General features: G+C 38.0%; 2 protein-coding genes and 1 non-coding gene across 7 annotated transcripts in view; 2 read left to right on the top strand and 1 right to left on the bottom strand.

Annotated features, from left to right (window-relative positions):
* RNF111 (ring finger protein 111) overlaps window positions 1-19,018 on the bottom strand; it is a 113,190-nt gene extending 94,172 nt beyond the window's left edge. The window contains exon 1 of one of the 3 annotated variants that reach the window (XM_048219685.2): window positions 18,408-19,018. The gene's annotated coding sequence lies outside the window, so the exon portion shown is untranslated. The remainder of the gene's footprint in view (window positions 1-18,407) is intronic. The other 2 variants (XM_048219701.2, XM_048219708.2) reach the window with 2 other exon arrangements.
* Window positions 14,446-14,633, top strand: LOC113269761 (U2 spliceosomal RNA). Its single transcript, XR_003321571.3, has one exon. It is a non-coding gene; the product is annotated as a U2 spliceosomal RNA (small nuclear RNA).
* Window positions 19,019-19,160: 142 nt separating the features above from the next.
* Window positions 19,161-21,649, top strand: part of SLTM (SAFB like transcription modulator) — a 42,564-nt gene continuing 40,075 nt past the window's right edge. For all 3 annotated transcript variants that reach the window (XM_026518585.4, XM_026518586.4, XM_026518584.4), the window contains exons 1-2: window positions 19,161-19,498; window positions 20,467-20,554. In XM_026518585.4, the coding sequence (XP_026374370.1) occupies window positions 19,337-19,498; window positions 20,467-20,554 (250 nt within the window). In that variant the 5' untranslated portion in view covers window positions 19,161-19,336. The remainder of the gene's footprint in view (window positions 19,499-20,466; window positions 20,555-21,649) is intronic.

Here is a 21,649-nt window from a genome sequence, read left to right as displayed (position 1 = left end):
CAGGCCCACTGTGGAGACCAATGTGGGGCTTGAACTCACGACCCTGAGATTAAGACCTGAGCTGAGATCAAGAGTCGGACACTTAACTCCCTGAACCACCCAGGCACCCGTATGATTAGCTTTTTGCAACACCATCAAACTCCTTTCCATAGTGGAAAGGAATTTTACATTCCTTTCAACAATATATGAGGGTTTTCATTTCTCCATATCCTGTCAACACTTGTTAATGTGTCTTTTTTATTATGGCCATGCTAGTGGGTACAAAGTGGGTAGTAGCATCTCAGTGTGGTTACACCCTGTTTCATTTTCTTAGCGGTTACCTTAGAAAGTAATCCTTACTTAACAAAACCTAATATTGTTACCTTTATTATCCTCCCGGGGAAGAATCCATAAGTAGTTTAACAACATTCACCACATACACCCCCCAGACACATGCACACACATCACTTAGAACATGTTTTGTTATGTATTATAACTGTATCATTTAAATGCCATGAGACATTATTATTTTTTCACACTCCCTATTTTCAGAGTCAATGTGATTTAGATTTATCATCATAATTATCATTTATCAATATTGCCTCAGATCCATTTCTTCTCTTTCTCTTCTGGGACTCCAACTAAATATGTTAGATCATCTCACTGCAGTCAGGTGATAGGTCTCTGGTTCTTTATCTTGTACTATTTACACAATTTATATTGTATTATTATATTGATCTATTATATTATATTATTTATAAATAAATAACAAAACAATGTATTATTTATACAATATCTAATTGCTCCCAGCTTCATTTTGGATAGTTTCTTCTGAAGTTTATTCTAGTCACCTAATTCTCTCTTCAATTGTGACTAATACACTAAACCATTTTTGAAAATTTGGTATTACATATTTTCACTTCCGGAATTTCTATTTTTTCCCCCACATCTGCTATGTCACTTTTTTTTTTAAGAGAGAGGGTGGGGAGGGACAGAGGGAGAGAGGGAATCTTAAACAGGCTCCATGCCCAGCACAGAGCCCAATGTGACGCTTGATCTCACAATCCTGAGATCATGACCTGAACTGAAATCAAGAGTTGAACGCTTAACTGACTGAGCCACCCAGGTGTTCTCAAGTTTGATTTTTGTCAATAATCATAGCTGTCTTACAAAGTCTGTGCCTGATAATTACAATTTCTGGAGTCCCTGTGAATTGTTTTCTTCTGTTTGGTTTTCCTGCTCATTTTAACTCAGGGCACCTTGTCTCTTTGTGTACTTCTTCATCTTTGTGTGTGTGTGTGTGTGTGTGTGTGTGTGCGCGCGCTTCTTCATCTTTAATTGTATTCAGGACATTGTGCTTGAAATTTCACTTACAGAAGCATCTGAGGCCTGTTATGTCTATGTACTATGTTATTATGTTTATACATAATATAAACTCTGGTGGGGCGCCTGGGTGGCTCAGATGGTTAAGCGTCTGCCTTCAGTTCAGGTCATGATCTAGGGATCCTGGGATCCAGCCCTGCATCGGGCTTCCTGCTCAGCGGGGAGTCTGCTTCTCCCTCTCCCTCTGCCCCCGCTCCCTGTGCTCTCCTTCTCTTTCTCTTTCAAATGAATACAATCTTTTTAAAAATAATATAAACTCTGCAAAACAAAATAAACCTATGGGAAACAAAATAAACTTTTAATATTTCAGACAGAAGAAAAATAAGAGCAGAAATGAAATGGGGGAAAAAAAAGAAAAGAAAAAACTGGACAACTTAGAAGAAATGGATAAGTTCCTAGAAGCATACAACCTACCAAGACTGACTCATGAAATTAAAAAATCTGAACAGACCAATTACTAAAAAGTAAATAGAATCAATAAAGCAAAACCTCCTAATAAACCAAGTCCAGGACCAGATGGTTTCATGGGTGAATTCTTCCAAATATTTAAAGAATGAGTAATACCAATTCTTCTCAAACTCTTCCAAAAGTAGAAGAGGAGGGAACTCTTCCAAATTCATCTTATGAGGCCAGCATTATTCTGATTCCAAAATCAGACAAGGATACCAGAAAAAAAATAAAATTACGGGCCAATATTCTTGGTCAACATAGAAGCAAAACCCCTCAATTAAATATTAGCAAATCAAATTCAAGAATACACTAAAAGGATTATATGCCATGATCAAGCAGGATTTATTCCAGGAATGTAAGGATGGTCAACATCTGCAAATCTGTCAATGTGATATACCACATAAACAAAAAGAAGGAGAAAAATTATATTATTATCTCAATAGATGCAGAAAAGGAATTTGGTAAAATTCAACACCCACTTATGATAAAAAGAACTCTAAACAAAAGTGGGTATAGAGGGAATGTGCCTCGACATAATAAAGGCCATATACAACAAGCCCACAGTTATCATCATACTCAATGAAAAACCTCTAAGATCAGGAAAAACACAAGGATGTTCACTCCACCACTTTTATTCAACACAGTATTAGAAGTCCTAGTCACAGTAATTAGGTAAGAAAAATAAACAAAAGGCATCTAAATTGGTAAGGAAGAAGTAAAACTGTCACTATTTACAGATGACATGGTATTGTGTATAGAAAATCCTGAAGACTCTAACAGAAAACTGTTAGAATAAATGAATTCAGTAATGTTGCAGGATACAAAATCAATACATAAGAGTCTGTTGCATTTTTCTACACCAACTACAAGTTATCAAAAAAAGAAATTAAAAAAACAATCCCATCTACAGTTACATCAAAAAGAATAATATACCTAGAAATAAATTTAACCAAGGAGGTGAAAGATTTCTATGCTGAAAACTACAAGAGATTAAGGGAAAAAATTGAGGCAGACACAGTTAAAGTGGAAGGATAACCCATGTTCATGAACTGAAAGAACTAGTATTGTTAAAATGTCCATACTACCCAAAGCAATCTACAGATTCAATGAAATCCTAATCAAAATTCCAAAGGCATTTTTCACAGAACTAGAACAAACAATCCTAAAATTTATATGGAGTCACAAAAGATCTGGAATAGCCAAAGCAATCTTGAGAAGGAAGAACAAAGTTGGAGGCACCATGCTCCTTGATTTCAAACCCTATTACAGTTGAATAACACACTGGTTAGGAGCACCAACTCCCATGTAGTCAAAAATCCATGTATAACTTTGGACTCCCCCAAAACTTAGCTACTAATAGCCTACCACTGACTGGAAGTCTTACTGATAATATAAACACGCAATTAACACATATTGTGTATGTTATATGTATTATATACTGTATTATTATAATAAAGTAAGCTAGAGAAGAAATTATTATGAAAACCACGAGGAAGAGAAAATACATTTACAGCACTATACTGTATAGAAAAAAATGCATATAAGTGAATCCATGCAGTTCAAACTCGTGTTCAAGGGTCAACTTAGAAAGCTATAGTAATCAAAATAGTGTGGTATTGGCATAAAAAGATAAATAGATCAATGGAGCAGAATAGAGAGCCCAGAAACAAGCCCACAAATATATGGTCTATTAAGTTAGAACAAAGGAGTCAAGAATATACAATGGGGAAAAGATAGTCTCTTCAATAAATGGTGTAGGGAAAACTGAACAGCCACATGCAAAAGAATAGAACTGGAACACTATCTTACACCATAAACAAAAATCAATTAAAAATGGATTAAAGATTTGAACATAAGACCTGAAACCATAAAACTCCTAAAGAAAACATTGGTGGTAAGCTTAATATAGGTCTTGGTGATGATTTTTAAAATCTGACACTGAAAGTAAAAGTAACAAAAGCAAAAATAAACATAAAATCTGACACTGAAAGTAAAAGTAACAAAAGCAAAAAAAAAAAACACATAAAAACTAAAAAGCTTCTGAACAGCAAAGAAAACCATCAACAAAATAAAAACGAGGGTGCCTGGGTGGCACAGTCAGTTAAGTATTCATCTCTTGGTTTCAGCTCAGGTCATGATCTCACTGTCATGGGATCGAGCACTGCCTTGGCCTCTGTGCTCAGTGTGGAGCCTGCTTCAGATTCTTTCTACCTCCCCCTCTGCCTCTCCCTGCTTCCTCACATGCACCCATGCATGTTCTCTCTCTCTCTCTCAAATAAATAAATAAAAATAAAAGGCAATCTACTGAATGGGAGAAAATACTGGCAAAGCATATATACTGATAAGGGGTTAATATCCACAATATATTAATATGCATATAATTTGATAGCAAAAAAACCCCCAAACAATGCAATGAAAAAATGAACAGAGGACCCGAATATACATTTCTCCAAAGAAGACATACAGATGGCAAATAGACACATGCAAAGATACTCAACATCACTAATTATCAGGAAAATGAAAATCAAAACCACAATAAGATATCACCTCACATCGGTCAGAATGACTAGTATAAAAAGAGAAGAAATAACAAGTGTTGGAGAGGATGCAGAGAAAAGGGAACCCTTGCACACTGTGGGTAGGAATATAAATTGGTATACCCATTATGGAAAACAGTACAGAGGTTCCTAAAAAAATAACAATAGAACTACCATATATGATTGAGCAATTCCACTTCTGGGTATTTATCCAAAGAAAATAAAAACAACTACTTGAAAAGGTATATGTAACCTCATGTTCACTGCAGCACTATTTACAGTAGCCAAGATGTGGAAACAACCTAAATGTCCACTGACAGATGAATGGATAAAGAAATTGAGGTCTGTATACACAATAGAATATTATTAGCCCATAAAAAAGAAGGAAATCTTGCCATTTGTGACAACACAGATGAACCTTGACCGCATTATGCTAAGTGAAATAACTCAGACAAAGATAAATACTATATAATCTCTCTTATATGTGTAATCTAAAGAAACAAACAAAAAACAAGCTCATAGATACAGAGAACATGTGGTGGTTGCCAAAGGCAGGGGTTGGGAGGATGAGAGAAATGGGAAAAGGGGCCAAAAGATAAACACACACACACACACACACACACACACAGAGAGAGAGAGAGAGAGAGAGAGAGAGAGGGAGAGAGAAAACAACCAAAAAACAGAAATAGCAGAAATCAATGAAACAGAAAACAAAAGTAATAGGAATCAGTGAAACCTGGTTCTCTAAGAGTATCAGTAATACAGATAAAGCACTAACCAAACTACTTAAGGACTAAGAAAAGAGAGAAGAAATAAATTGCTAACATCAGGAATGAGAAAAAGGACATCACTTCAGATCCATATATTGAATGCCTTGTTTTAGAAATTTCCGAAAGAAAACTTGAGGTCCAGATGACTTCTCTGGTGAATTCTATGAAATATTTAAGGAAGAAAGAATACCAACCCTACATAAACTCCTGTAGATAATACAAAAGTGAATACATCTCAACTCATCTATGGAGCCAGCATTACCTTAATATCAAGAGCAAAAATAATTAAAAGAAAATTTAGAACAACATCCCTCATGAACATAGATGGCTAAATCTTTAACAAAATTTTAGTAAACCAAATCTAGCCATATATAAAAATGGATAATAATACATCATGAACAAGTGTATTTTTTTTAAAGATTTTATTTATTTATTTGACAGAGAAAGAGACAACAAGCAAGAGAGGGAACACAAGCAGGGGGTGGGAGAGGAAGAAACAGGCTCCCAGCAGAGGAGCCTGATGTGGGGCTCGATCCCATAACGCCGGGATCACGCCCTGAGCCGAAGGCAGGCACTTAACCACTGTGCCACCCAGGCGCCCCTGAACAAGTGTATTTTATCACAGGAATACATGATTGGTTTAATAAAATATCAGTCAATATAAGTCATCATATTATCACACTAAAAAAAGAAAAGTATATGATCAGCTCTAAAGATTAAAAAAAAAAAAATCACCTGACAAAATTCAACACCCTTTCATGGTAACTTACAGCAAACTAAGAATGGGGGGGAAATTTTCTAAATCATTCATTCTAAAACAAGGCGTCTTTAAAAAACTTTCAGCTAACATCGGAGTTAATAGTAAAAGACTACACCTTCTCCCCTAACACAAAAACAAAGAAAGTCAATGTCATAACCTCTGAATCTTCCTTTAGCTTTGCAATTAGAGTCCATGCTTTCCTCCTTTGTGTCAATAAATTTATGTTTATAACCACTATTAGAGCACTTATGATATTTTATTTAATCCATTTACCCCTTTGTCTCTCACTCTACTGTGACCTTGTAAAGGATAAGTCCTTTGTTTTACTCATCTCTGTTTGAATGTTTAAGAGTTGTAAGACCAAGGATCATCTAGTTCAGTCTTTCTATTTTCCACTAGAGGAAAGTAAACCCTAGAGAGATTAAATAACTTGTCCAATATCCTATGGCAACTTAGTTAGTAGTAATAATCAACTGTGTCTTTTCATTTAAGAGGTACTGTCTCTTTGAATTGATTGTTAAGTGAAGTAGGCTTTATTCACATTATAAGTGAGAAAATAATATATAAGAGTTTCATTACTTGTCCACAGTCAGTATTATGTGTTTAAAAAAGGAGCACACAAAGACAAAAGTTGTTTCACATTAAAAATATTTTTGTTGTTGCAGGACGAATATTTTCCACTGCTCCACTTTTGGACTGTGCAACAAAAACCTGTCTTAATGATGAGAAAATAAGCTTAGAGATGCAATCTAAAAACCTGAAACCATGACTATATATTAAGATGTAAAATACTCATAAATTCCTTGCTACACGTGCCACTTTAAACGAACCAACTCTTGTGTGTGGGTAAACATTCCCAACCCTATTCTCTAATTGTATTTGTGATAGCTTACGTGAATATAAATAATATCAGGGTAGAAATTTAAAAAGATTAACACTTTAGAAAAACAATGACAAATAAGGGAAGAAAGCAAAATTCAGCCTGAAGTAATTATGAGATGACACAAGAAATACATACCATACAATCCTGGACAATTTCTTTTGTCCAGGTTTAGCTTCAGATTCCTTTCAGTCAAAGCCAATAAGTAAACGTAATTGGTTACAAGATTCACAAGAGTCATTACAGTAATATGTCTCAGAAGGAGCAGAAATTTTCCTTATATTGAAACCTGAAAGAAATACTATCATTAAAGGGATACTGTGTGACAGCAAACATTCTTAACAACACCCCTACAATAATTACCATAGTGAGTTTTGTGAAGGAAAGGAAGCTGGGGTGACCAATACCACAGTGAGATTCATAACTTCTTTAAGAAAGGAGGTGAGGGGTGCCCGAGTGGCTCAATTGGTTGAGCATCTGACTCTTGGTTTTGGTTCAGGTCATGATCTCAGGGTCCTCAGATTGAGGCCCATGTCAGGCTCCATGCTCAGCAGGGAGTCTGCTTGAGGTTTTCTCTTTCTCTCTCTCTCTCTCTCTCTCTCTCTCTGTCCCCCCGCCTAAAATAAATTAAAGAAAACAAAACAAAACAAAACAAAACAAAACAAAACAAAGAAAAGTGAGCTTGGGGTGCCTTGCTGGCTCAGTTGGTAGAGCATGTGACTCTTGATCTCAGGGTTGCGAGTTCAAGCCCCACATTGGATGTAGAGATAACTTAAATTAATTAATCAGACCTAAAAAATTAATTAATTGATTTTTAAAAAAGAAAAGAGGTGAACTCAACTAAAAGTAAACATATGAGAGGGAGACTGATATAGAAGCCAAAGTGTGAGTCTGGTAATAAGCTCTCTCATAATCCCTTACTACAAAAATCTTCTAGGAGGTTTAGGACCATGTGCTCTCTCACCAAGTCAAGACACAAGCTTTGCAAGAGGGTTCTTCTAGAGGTAAAACCTTCTGCATATCGTCCCCTCCTGTCCTATTGGTCTGTATAGCTTATCTGAAATCCAAAGGCTGAGTTAGACAAGGACCATGGATTTTAGAACACTCTGCTACTAGTCATAAAGATATCGATTATTGCATGACATAGAGAAGCAATACTAGTCCAACAGTACCATGTACATGAGGAAACCTGTTATATGTGAGAAGGGTTTCAATAGGTACGTCTTGAGTAACTAAAGACAAGGTTTTCTAGAGAACCAGCCTTACAAAAGAGATGGGAGACATATTAAGTTGTGTGATGAATTCATGAATGTTCACTATCCTCTTTTTCCACTTTTGTCTATGTCTGAAATTTTCCATAAAAACTAAAGAAAATATAATTATGTTGAGATCCTCAAAGAGACCAATGAAGAAATAACATTTGTTTATGAAAAATAACAAGAAATTATAAAACAAATAAAACGAGAATAGATGGATACAAAATACAATTAGAAATCCCATAAATAGAAAAAGTAGTAATAGAAATTAAAAGAAACCCCCAAACAACCCAATTATGAATGGACAAAGATTTGAGTAGACACATGAATGGCTGGAATAAGCCCATGGAAAGATGGTCAACATATTAGCCATCAGGGAAATGCAAATTAAAACTTCAACAAAATACCACTTCTCACCCACTAGTATGGCTATAATCAAAAAGACAGACAATAACAAGTCTTGGAAAAGATATGGAGAAATAGAACCCTCATATATTGCTGATGGGTATATAAATGGTACGGCCACTGTGGCAGTTTCTTAGAAATTAAACTTAATTTACAATAAAACCCAGTAATTCCACTCCTAGATGTCTATCCAAGTCCACACAAAGACTTGTACACAAATGTTCATGCAGCATTATTCACAATAGTTCGAAGTGGAAACAATCCACTAGTCTATCAACTAGTGTAGAGATAACCATAACGTGGTAGTTATATCTACATAATGGAACACTGTCAGCAGTATAAAGGAACAAACAACTGATACGGCTACAAAATGGATAAATCTCAAAGAACCTAGATGCATAACACATGTTGTATAATTCCATTCATACGAAATGTCCAGAAAAGGCAAATCTATAGAAATATAAAGTATGTTACTGGTTGCCGAGGGATGGGATGTGGGAACAAGGGTGACTTCAAATGGACACGAGGGGTTATTTTCGTGTGATAGAAATGTTCTAAATCTAGATTGTGAGGATGGTTGTACAACTTTGTCAATTTACTAAAAATCATTGAATTGCGTAGTTTAAATGGTACGCAAATTTGCTATAGATTGAATGTTTGTGCCCCCCCATTCATATGTAAGCATAATCCTCATGGATTAATGCTCTTACAAAAGAGGCTCCAGAGAGCTCTCTTCATCCTTTCTGTCCTCACCAGACACTGAATCTCCTGGCCCCTTGATCTTGGACTTCTGAACCTCCATAACAGCGAGAAAAAAAATTCCTGTTCTTTCTTAGCCACTCAGTCTATGGTGGTTTTCTTATAGCAGCCCAAAGGGACTAAAACAAAATTGTACCTCAATGAACCAACTATTAACAGTTTCTTGTATGTTCTTCCAGATATGTCTATATGTTTATATACATAATTATACATATTATTTTCCCCTTACAAATGATAGCATACCATTCAAACCATCTTCCAGTGTCTAGTTCTGTTTGATTTTTAAGATCGATCCTGTAGGTCTTTCCATAGTAGTATATGCATTGATTCGTCATTCTTATTAATATGTACAGAGCATTCTGCTATATAACCATACCATTGATGAATTTTTAGAATATTTCCATCAATTTTGCTATTGTAAATAATGCTGCAGTAAATATCTTGGTACATACGTATTTCTTATAAGTGTGCTATTACCTACAAGAATGCATTATTGCCTATGAGTACAATTTCTGGGCCAAAGTGTCCGTGCATTACAATTTCGTTAAATGTGTTCAAGTTGATCTCCATACAGGTGAATTTACTCACAGTCCAGTCAGCAATGGATGAGGATATACTGACAAAACATTTTTGACAATACAAGTTAACATACCTTTAATCTCCATACTAACCGAAAATGTTATGAAAAAAAAAAGCCACTTCACTATACATTAACTTGTCTCTTAGAAGAACAGAAATTTTCTTTCCACCTGGAACAACCTCATGGCAATATTTTCGATAACTTTGTGAAAGGGACAAATTCCTCAAACAACACAAATTAACAAAGCTCACTCAAGTAGAAATAAACTACCCGAAGAGCCATATATCTTTTTTTTTTTTAAAGATTTTATTTATTTATTTATTTGACAGAGAGAGAGAGAGCCAGTGAGAGAGGGAACACAAGCAGGGGGAGTGGGAGAGGAAGAAGCAGGCTCATAGCGGAGGAGCCCGATGTGGGGCTCGATCCCAGAACGGCAGGATCACGCCCTGGGCCGAAGGCAGACGCTTAATGGCTAAGCCACCCAGGCGCCCCCAAAGAGCCATATATCTTGAAGAAATTGATTTTGTACTTAAAAACTTCCCACAAAAAAGAAAAAAGAAAAAGAAATTCTAGATTTGGAGGGCTTCAATGAGGAATTCTGCCTAACATTTAAGGAAAACATGACACTAATTCTATATACACTTGAGCAAAAATACAAGATAAAGAAACATTTCCCAAATCATTTTAGGGGGCCAGCATTACCTTGACACCAAAACCAGACAAAAACATTACAAGAAAACAAAATTTCATATCCCATAAAAATAGATTTAAAAATCCCTAACAATGGGGGCCTGGCTGGCTCAGCGATAGAGCACATGACCCCTAATCTTGGGGCCATGCGTTTGAGCCCTGTGTTGTGGGTAGAGTTTACTCAAAGAAAAACCCTAACAAAATATTAATTAATATAATCCAGCAATCTTTAGAAGAATAATATATAACTTATGGAACAAAAATAATTTTAAGGAAAATTTTAATTTTCCAATTGGAGTTTATCAAAAGAGACCAAGGTTGACTCAATATGCAAAAATCAATCAATACAGTTAACCATATCAAAGACTAAAAGAGAAAAACCATATGATCATCCAACAGATACAGAACAATTATTTAACAAAATTCAACATCTGGGGCGCCTGGGTTACTCAGATGCTTAAGTGTCTGCCTTCAGCCCAGGTCATGATCTCCAGGTCAGGACAGAGCACCATGTCAGGCTCCCAGCTCAGCAAGGAGTCTGCTTCTCCCTCTCCCTCTGCCTCTCCCCCTGCTTGTGCTTTCTCTGTCTCTCTCACTCTCAAATGAATAAAAAATATTTTAAAAACCTTTAAGACAAACAAAATTCAACATCCAATTAGGATAACAATTCTAAGTAAACTACGAATAGAAGGGAAGTTCCTAAACTTGATAAAGAACATCTATGAAAAAAACTGTAGCTAACATCATACTTACATTTAAAGACCACATACTTTCCTCTTAAGATCTGGAACAGTGCAAGAAAATGTGCTCTCACCATTTCTATACCTCATTGCTGTGAGGTCCAAGTTAGTGGAAAATAGGCAAAGAAAAAAAAAGAAAGTCATATGGATTGGAAAAGAAGAGTTATTTTCTGTCTATCTAGAAAGAAAAAGAGAGTCTACAAAAAGTTGCTATAACTTCTAAGTTTCAAAAGGTATCAGGACACAAGATCAATGTACCATAATAGATTGTATTCTGTATACTCGTGACAATTTAAATATGAAGTCAAGAAAATCATATAATTTACAATACAATCAAAAACACGAAATATTTGTGACTAAATCTAACAAAATATATGCAATATTTGTATGTTGAAGGCTATTACTCATTGCTGAGAGACAGTAAAGAAGATGGAACTAAATGGAGAGATAATACCATGTACATGTTTGGGAAGACAATAGTGTCAAGATGTAATTCTCTCTGAATTGACCTATAAATTCAACACAGTCCCAACTAAAATCCTGTAAGACCTTTTGAAGACATCGAAAAACTGATTCTTCAATTTATACAGAAATGTAAAGGATCTCAAAGAGCAAAATGATTTTCAAAAAGGGAACAAAATTGGGGACTCACACTATCTAATTTCAAGAGTTATTATAAGGCCACAATAACCAAGACACTGCGGCAATCCTGAAAGGGTAGACACGTAGCTCAATGGAGCACAACAGTGTCCAGAAATAGATCAACTGAGTCTTTCTTTCTTTCTTTCTTTCTTTCTTTCTTTCTTTCTTTCTTTCTTTCTTTCCTTCAGGTTTTATTTATTTGTCAGAGAGAGAGAGAGAGAGAGAGTGCACAAGCAGGGGGAGCAGCAAGCAGAGGAAGAAGCAGGCTCCCCATGGAGCAAGGAGCCCAATGCAGGACTCAATCCCAGGACCCTGGGATCATTACCTGAGCTGAAGGCAGCTGCTTAACCGACTGAGCCACCCAGGCGTTCTCCTCCTCCCCCTCCCCCTTCTTCTCCTTCTTCTTTTTAAGATTTATTTATTTGCCAGAGAGAGACAGCACAAGCAGGAGGAGCAATAGGCAGAGGGAGTAGCAGGCTCTCTGATGGGCAAGGAGCCCAACGCTGCACTAGATCCCAGGACCCTGGATCATGACCTGGGCCGAAGGCAGACACTTAACCAACAGCCACCTAGGCATCCCAGATCAACTGAGTTTCAACAATGTTGCCAAGATAATTCAACAAAGAAAGAACAGTTTTTTCAACAAATTGGTGATGAGACAAATTATACTTCCATATTAAAATGAATTTTGACTGTTACTTCACACCATATAAAAAATTAACTCAAAATGGATCAGAGGCTGAAGAATTAAAACTTAATACTTTTAGAGGGGGCACCTGGCTGGTTCAGTTGGTGGAGCATGCGACTCTTGATCTCAGGGCTGTAGGTTTGAACCCCGCATTGGGTGTAGAGATTACTTAAAAAAATAAAACCTTAAAAACACACACAAACACACACACAACACTTTTAAGAGAAGACATCAGAAAATCTTTGTGACCTTGGATTAGGCAAATGTTTCTAAGGTAAGATGCAAAAAGCATGAATCATGAAAAAAATGATAGACGGGACACCCTTAAAGTTTAAAAGTCCTGCCATTTGAAAGTACACCTAATAAAATGATGGTATGAGTTAGAAACCAAGAGAAAATATTCAAAAGACACATATATAAAAAAGGACTTAGAAGCATATTATTAAAAAAAGTTAAAACCTAATGATAGTGAGACAACCCAATTTTTTTAATAAACAACAACAAAAAGATTTGAATACTTCATCACATACTAATGGCAAATTAGCACATGAAAACATATTCAAAGTTATTAGTCATTACAAAAATGTAAATTAGAACAATAACGCTACATACCTACTAAAATGGTTAAAATAAAAAAGACTGATCGTATTAAGTGCTAATAAGGATTTAGAGCAACTGAAACGCTCAGATATTGCTGGTGGGAATGCAAAATAGCATATCTAGAAAACAGTTTGGCCGTTTCTCCTGAAGCTAAACATACAATTACAATACTACCCCTTTTTGGTATCTTCCCCCCTCAAAATGGAAACATATGTCTACACAAGTACCTGTATGTTAACGTTTACAGCTGCTTCATTCATAGTATTAAAATTAAAAACAACTGAAATTTGAACCCATCAATTGGCCTCATACTTATGATTCCATTTATATGGCAAACTGGAAAAGGCAAAGCTAGAGTGACAGAAATCAGACCTGCGAAGTCACCAGTGTTCTCTTCAAAGACTTGTATAATTTCATCTCTTATATTTAAATACCTAATCCATTTGGAATATAACCTGGTGTTAGAAGTTGATTCCCTTTAGTTATTAGAAGTCCCAACTTTTGATGACACATCATTACATACCTAATAAAACAGCTAAAAATTTGAAAAGTGAAAATACCAAACACTGGCAAGAATATGGAAAGCCTAGATGTTCTCATCAATTGCTGGTGGAAATATAAAATGGGAAAGCCACAACAGAAGAGTTTGGCAGTTTATTAAAATATGAAACATACATACAACATGACTTTTTGTTCTCTACTTTTGGAAGCTCTTTTTACATCAGGGTTACTAAACTTTTGTTTTTGACATGCCATTCACACTCTTGGGCATTTGTCCCAGAGAAATGACTAGAGTTCACACAAAAACCAAACTGTGGTACATTCATACGATGGAAAAATACTCAGCAACAAAAAGGAGCAAACTCTTTATATATACAACAGCTTGGATCTCACAGGACTTATGCTGAGTAAAAACAAGATAATTTCAACGGGTCACATATTCTATGATTCCATTTATGTAACATTCTTCAAGTGAAAAAATCATAGAGATGGAGAATAGCTTAGCAGTTGCCAGGGGTTAGGCTTGTGGGGGTGGGAGAAAGGAGTGGGTGTGACTATAAAGAGTGACACAGGGAAATATTTGTAGTGATGGAATAGTTCTGGATCTCCATTGAAGTGCATCAAGAATCTTTGAGATAAAATAGCATAGAAATATACATACACACTGTACCAATATCGATACCTGATTTTGATATTGTAGCATAGTTACAAGAGGGGCAATCATTTGGAGAAACTGGACGAAGGGCTCATGGGAACTCTCTGTACTATTTTTGTAATTTCCTGTGAATCTACAATTATTTTAAAACAAAAAAAAAATATTAAGCAATCACTTCTTGGTCTTTTGGCTAAGATCAAGTGTAGTGTTTGTTCTTTTTCAGTTTAATATCTGATATGTCCTCTGAGGACAATATATTAAATGGATTTTTGGAGCAGGGAGATGGAATAGGAGATTACTCTGTCCACTCCATGCATCAACCTGGTATTGCTGTACCTCCAGGAACAGTGTACCCCCTGGGCAGGAAATACCCGGGTGTCTAAATTCAGTTTGAGCTGGCGGGGGGGGGGGGGGGGTTGTTTATCTGAGATCATGTGTGCTGGATGCTTCTGCCTTTTAGTGTCTGGGCTGGTGGCTTGTGTCTGGTTCCCTGATGGCGTAGGTATATATACACACTATGGTCTTCTATTTATTTTTTAAAAGATTTTATTTATTTATTTATTTATTTATTTATTTATTTATTTATTTCAGAGAGGGAAAGAGAATGTGAGCAGGGGGAGGAACAGAAGGAGAGGGACAAGATGCCTGTGCGCCCACTGCAGAGCCCTATGTGGGGCTTGATCCCCTGACCCAGAGATCATGTTCTGAGCAGAAACCAAGAGTCAGATGCTTAACCCACTGAGCCACCTAGGTGCCCCTACCTATTCTACTATTAATTGACATTTGTTGGGTCTCTAGGTTGAGGCTATTACAAATACTACTGCTATGCGTATTTGTTTTGCCATAAACTATATAATTAAGAGTGAATTTCTGGGTCAAAAGATATGTGGTTCTGTAAATTTATTAGATAATTCTAAACTGTTTTCTAAAGTGGTTGTATCCATTTTTACTCCCACTTAATCCCAGTTCCAATTACTCCACGTCTGCCAACACTTGGTATTGTTAGTTTCTCTGATTCAGGCATTATGCTGGGGTATAAAGAGATATCATTGTAGTTTTGAAATATAATTTCCTGATTACCAATGAGATCGATTACTTGTGTGTGTGTGTGTATGTGTGTGTGTGTGTATGCCATTTGACTTTTCTCTTTGGTGAGTATGTTTTTAGACTTTATTGAGCCCCATATCGGGCTCTCTGCTCAGTGGGGAGCCTGCTTCTCCTCCCTCTGCCTGCCGCTCCCCCTCCTTGTGAGCACATGTGCGCTCGCTCTCTCTCTTTCTGTCAGATAAATAAATAAAATCTTTTTAAAAACCCACGCAACAAGCTTCAAGGCAAAAGTTTGGAAAAAGACACATTTTGTAAACATTAACCAAGAGAAAGCTGGTATAGCATTTAAGCAAAATAAAAACTAAAGATAAAAGGCTCACTTAATTATGAAGGTGTAAGAATTGTATATTTGTATACATCTAATAACAGTTTTAAAATACATGAAGTAACATTTGACAGTTCTACAAACAAATCCACATTCTTGTTGTGAAATTCTTTTTAAGATTTTTTTAATTTATTGTCACAGAGAAAGAGAGAGAGAGAAAGACAGAGAGAGAGAGAGAGGGAGCTCACAAGCAGGGCGAGTGGCAGGTGGAGGGAGAAGCAGGCTCCCCACTCAGCAAGGAGCCCAATCCCAGGACCCTGGGATCATGACTTGAGCCAAAGGCAGACGCTTAACTGACGGCCACCCAGGAGTCCCTTGTTGTGAAATTCTTAACACATCTCTCACAGTAATTAATGTAACAAGACACAGAAAATCAGTCAGATAATAGAAGATTTGAACTTTCTATTTTGTCAAGCATTTTTGTTATTTTTAGAGGGGGCATTTATCTGATTTACCTCTTCTGTCATTACCAGAAGCTATACACTTTCCATTAGGGGAAGGACACAGCATCTTGGGCCAAGCAAAGATATTTCAAGATGGGAAAGTTTAAAGCTTATTAGAAAGTGATAAGGAACAATGGTATTGGACAGGAAGATGGTAAGCAGAGACTAAGGTCTCTCAAAAAAATGGAGTGAATAGTAGAAACCGGGGCTTAGCATTAGGAAGAAGGTAGAAAATTCTCTTTGGGAATGCAAATAAACTTTGGTGTAACAACAACAAAAAAATGCAATGGATTCGAAATCATCCTGGATCTTCCTTCTACTAACTCTATACTCTTGGACCAGTTATTGACATTCTGAACCTCAGGTTTCTTGTCCATAAGATAAAGATCATTCTATCCCCCCATAAGGGATTTTCCTATTATAGGCTCTCAGAGCACTGTGCCTATTTTCCTTCGAGCAATTACTGAGAGTCTACATTGTGTTAGGAGCCCACACAATGGTGAACAAGATAGATCAAGTTTATCATTATCTTCCTAGAACCTGGCAGATAGTAAATATTCAACAGATATTTCTTAAACGATGAACTTACATAAAAACAAAAATAAAATCCATAACGAGTGCAAAACTATTCAATAAATGGCAAGAGGCTTTCTACAATAAAACTGATAGTAGTGTTCTTGATGCAGGAAGACAAGAAAAAATATCATACTAAAAAACATCCACTTAAAGGTGAATTATTTAGATAAGTAATTTCAAAAACCAAAAATCGTAGGTTAAATGATAAAATTAAATATTCTAGATATTAAGTGAAAAAATATTTTTCCTCCATTTTATTTTCTATTACAAAAAATTAATTTATATATTATGCATAGCTTCAAACTTATAAAAAGAATTTAAACAGTATGCAATTAACAATCTTATGCCCTTCAACTAGATTTCCTAATTATTAAAAATTTGCCACATTTGTTTCCATAATTATTAACATTTTGCTACACTTACTTTAGTGATTTGTAACATATTGCCACATTTGTTCTTCCCTTCCAAGCCATTTGAAAGTAAATTGCAGACAGAAAGATACTTCACTTCTAAGCACCTCAGCAAGTATCTCCTAAGAACTAAGACATTCAACATAACCATGATACAACGTTGCAGATACTTAACATCAGTACAATAATGCAGTCTAATATACAGTAAAATTTCCCAATTGTCTCAAATGTCCCAATTGTCTCAAATTTCCCTATTGTTCATTTAGTAGCTTCTTTTGATCCAGGATCTGAACGGCAATCACACACGAAATTTAGTTTTCACATCCCTTTAGTGATCTTTATTCCAGAACTGCTCTACTACTTTTATTTTTAGGATACTGCTATTTTGCAGAATCCAGAGCTTCTATTTTGTTGAATGCCCTACAATTGTCTGATTGTTTTCTCATGACGAGATTCAGGTTAAACATTCTTGGCATTGTGTCCTTCTCAAGTGCATAGATCAGAAGGCATAAATCTCCTTTTTAAAGATAACTCCATTACTAAATTTTTTCTTCGGACAAAGAAAAACTCATTCACTTTAACTATCACATTGGTTTTTGGTTAGTACAATCCCTCTTTCCAAGTATTCACAAGTGTTCACAATGCAATCCAGTGGGCACTAGTAGGCACAAGGCAGGTGGCGCAGGGTGGGAAAGACACTGGTTCAGTGTCAGTTCGGCCAATAATTAGTTGTGGGTCACCAGGTAAATTTCTAAAAATCTTTATCGATTGAGAGAGAGAGATTGTGCCAGATTTCTAAAGATCCTTTGAATTCTAAAATTCTATGACCGTGAAATCTAGTTATAGTAGAGACAGAGCTGGACTTGGAATCAGGAGACCTGGATTTGAGCACCGGTTCCACCACATACCAGCTATGTGAACATGCACAAGCCATTTAATCTCTCTAAGCCTCGCACAGATTTACCCCCACAGAGTTCAGAAGGATTAAGAGGGTTATTGCGTGTCAAAGCGCATTATAAACTGTAAAGAACTACCCGAACGTCAAGTATTATTTCATTATGTCCAGTTTTTCTTCTTTTGGTCTAATTAGTCAATCAGAAAAAACGACATAAAGGGAGACAGAACTCATCAATTTAAATTTTAAAACCAGAAAATGACAGTATAATTAATTGTGCGTCATAATCGGTGTATGGAATTTATAGAATAGTTTTATTCCATAAATGCTTACGCTTTATTAATAATGCTGACTAAAGTTACGAATAGGTACTCACTTGTACAGGCCGGTCCTTCCTAAGAAGATGGTGATTGTTCTTGGGATCCCAGATTTTGCGGGGTTAAGACAGTGAACACAGTGTATGAGAATGGTAACAAGTACTTAAAAACTTCCTCGTTCAGCGATCAAATTCGTGTAGCGCCCTCGGGTCCACCGGAGGGGTTGGCAAACTGAGGCCAACGCAGATGTGAAGTTGTCCTGTTTTTCCAGCGAGCGGGGACAGCCCTGGGATAAACTAAGCCTGCTTGGGCTGAAGGCATGTTTTCCCCTGAGCCAGCTAGTGGGACATGTCACCCGGCCAGCCCCTTAATATTCTTATAGCCCTTAGAGCCCTTTATTTTATTTTCTAAAACTGCCCTACGGTTTCTTTCTGGCCTTTTGATTGGAACTCAGGGAACCTGGTTCGTTAGTGCACACTGGCCACATTTTTTTCGATTATTCAGCAGGACTGATAAAGTAGCTCCCTGGAAGAGGTTCAGGGCGCGCACACGCCCCTTGGTTTGTGTTGAGTAATACACGAACTATCTACGCCGCGAAGTGCCTGACACTGTTGTTGCTCAAGACTCCACGCTGCCAGAAAATGGCTAACGAAGCGGCGGGAGAACGGCGGCGCAGCGGACGTTGGTGCGGTTGGACGTGCCTGACCTCCCAGCCCACGCAAGGGGTCGCGCCGCCCAGGTGGCCGCGGCCGGCTCCGCGGAGCGCGCCGGGCGCCGTCCCCCGAGCCAGTGCGCACGCGCGCCCGTCATCCGGGTGCTGGCTGCGGCTGCAGGTTGCGCTGGGGTGGCGGACAGGGGGCGGGGCCAGCGGCTCATTGTGCGCAGCGCTGCGCGGCGCCGCCGGCCGCCGAGGCCTGGGTCGAAGTTGGCGCTGCTGCCGCCGCCCTGCAGCCCACTCGCTGCCTCGGCAGCGCGCTGCTCTTCTAAAATGGCTGCCGCTACCGGTGCTGTGGCAGCCTCGGCCGCCTCGGGTCAGACGGAAGGTAAAAAGATCACTGATCTGCGGGTCATCGATCTCAAGTCCGAGCTGAAGCGGCGGAACTTAGACATCACCGGAGTGAAGACTGTGCTCGTTTCCCGACTCAAGCAGGTGAGGCCCGGGGAGGTCCGGGAAGGGGAGCTTAGGCCGCACCTCGGAGCCCCCACTTCCGCCGCAGCCCCTGGCCGCCCGCAGCCGCCGGGGCCCGCGGGGCTACGCGGTGGAGAGGCCCCGGGCGGCGCCCGCGCGCGCGAGGAGGGTGAGGACCCTCCCGCGGCGCCCCCGCCCCCGCGAGCCTGGCTGGGCCTGCGAGGGGCCCGCGAGCCGCCCGGGACCGGCCGTCGCAGCCGAGCGCGCCCCTGCCTCCCCCGGGACGTCCCCGCCAGGCTGCGAGGGCTGCCGACCGCCGGCGCGGCCTCCCAAGGGCGATCGTGGAGACCCGGGAGGCGCTCGGTCCCCTGTCTTTAGCGGTGGTGAGCGCGTGCATTTCTTGGCCTCGGAGGGACTGGTTACTTTGGTGACTTCTGCGAAGTTACCGTTTAATTGTGCCCAACCGTTTCCTTCCCATCTTGGGGGGGAATTGGTAGTGGGCGTTGAGGGGTGGGTAAGAGAGAGGGTTTGTTTTCCGCTGGGTTTTCAGTTTTTGCATCAGAGCAGTAATCTGCTTTTTCATCCCTGATTATCTTTCTGGTTTATTTGAGTGAGCGTTGGAATTGTAGTGGAGGAGAAATAAGTTTGCATTCTCGAAATTAGGAAAACTCTTTTTAGTCATTTACTTTCATAGCTAGCAACTTTTCTGCAATTGAGAATATTTAGACTTTTGTTCAGTATGATAATATGTGATATTTAATTATCTCGACTCGGTAGAATTTAAAACGCCCTGTGATTTTGATACCTAATGAGATTTCCCCGTGAAAGTTTCTCTCACTCGTGTAGTTTAATTGCTCTTTTTGAAGTCGGTTTATGAAATGACTGGCAATTCTAATGTCTTGAGGCTTGAGGTTTGCTAATTTTTTTTCGTTTTTATAAAATAAGTTTAGATAGATTGTGTAGCATATTAACTTCTCTTTCTAATGTAGGCTATTGAAGAGGAAGGAGGCGATCCAGATAATATTGAATTAACTGTTTCAACTGATACTCCAAACAAGAAACCAACCAAAGGCAAAGGTTGTTACGAGTTATGAACATATTTTAAAATATATTTTGGTTATATAACTTGCCTCTGCTCTTGTGCCACTTGCCCTGTTTATATAGTGCTACTCTTTGCTATTTCCCTCTGGCACTCTGCCTTCTTGGGTCAAGGAAGAAAAGTTACTGTTGCCAGGCTCTGGGTAACTTGTAGCCCTTAAGATTTGGCTGACGCTGACCTGAAAGAGACCAGTTCTTTATTGCTTCCAAAAAATCACAAAGTCCAGTTTCATAATATTTCTTCCTTCGTAGTGTGAAGACCTGAAGAATAAAATACAGTTTAATACATGTCTACCTTGCCCCACAATTGGCAGAGTATTGATGGAATTCCTTCCAAATCTTTCACCTTGGCTCCTGCTGTTTTTTTCTAGTATATTGAAGTTTTATAACTTTTATGTTTAGTATTTTGTTTGACTTGGTGAACTTAATTTCCATTTATACTATTATACATTCTAATTTTCAGTGAAATTCAAAAAGGCTTCACCAATCATACTAACAAGGTAGGGAAAATCCATGATTAATTAGCTTTAAAAAAATTATAGGGATATGTTAAAGATTTTAATTTTATAACTTCTAAACTAGGCCAGAATATATTTCCAGGATATGGTGATTTAGTGAATAGGGAAAAGTGGTTTCAAATTAACATTTTGACAATGTAAGTGGGGCTTAGATTTTTTAAAAATGTTCTGGTAATTGAAGTCTGACTTGAATAATGAATACATATCTCCCACTCTCCCATAAGGACAGTGGCAGAGGGTGGACATGATGTGGGTATCTGGATCCATGTAGAGTGTGTCATGGACAGCTGCAGAATTTTTAAAAATCTAACTTTCCTTACTGCTTTAAGTATCCAAATACTGCTCTGTCTGCTGTGCACCAGATTGATTGTAACTAGGGTAAAATGATTGAATGGATTAATCTTGAAAAGGCCGGAATATTAACATTTGAGTTTAAGCAATCTGTAGGTATTAGGACCAGGCAGATCTTGATGCCATCTCGCTATTTGAGCCTTCATAGGTTTGCAAGAGTCTCCCTTTTGTGCCAGAGGAAATTGAACAGGGCTAAGGAGTATTT

The sequence above is a fragment of the Ursus arctos genome, unplaced genomic scaffold (assembly GCF_023065955.2).
Source record: "Ursus arctos isolate Adak ecotype North America unplaced genomic scaffold, UrsArc2.0 scaffold_36, whole genome shotgun sequence".
Classification (NCBI taxonomy): Eukaryota; Metazoa; Chordata; class Mammalia; order Carnivora; family Ursidae; genus Ursus; species Ursus arctos.
Note: the sequence above shows the minus strand (reverse complement) of the source record. Positions and strands in the feature narration are given on the sequence as shown.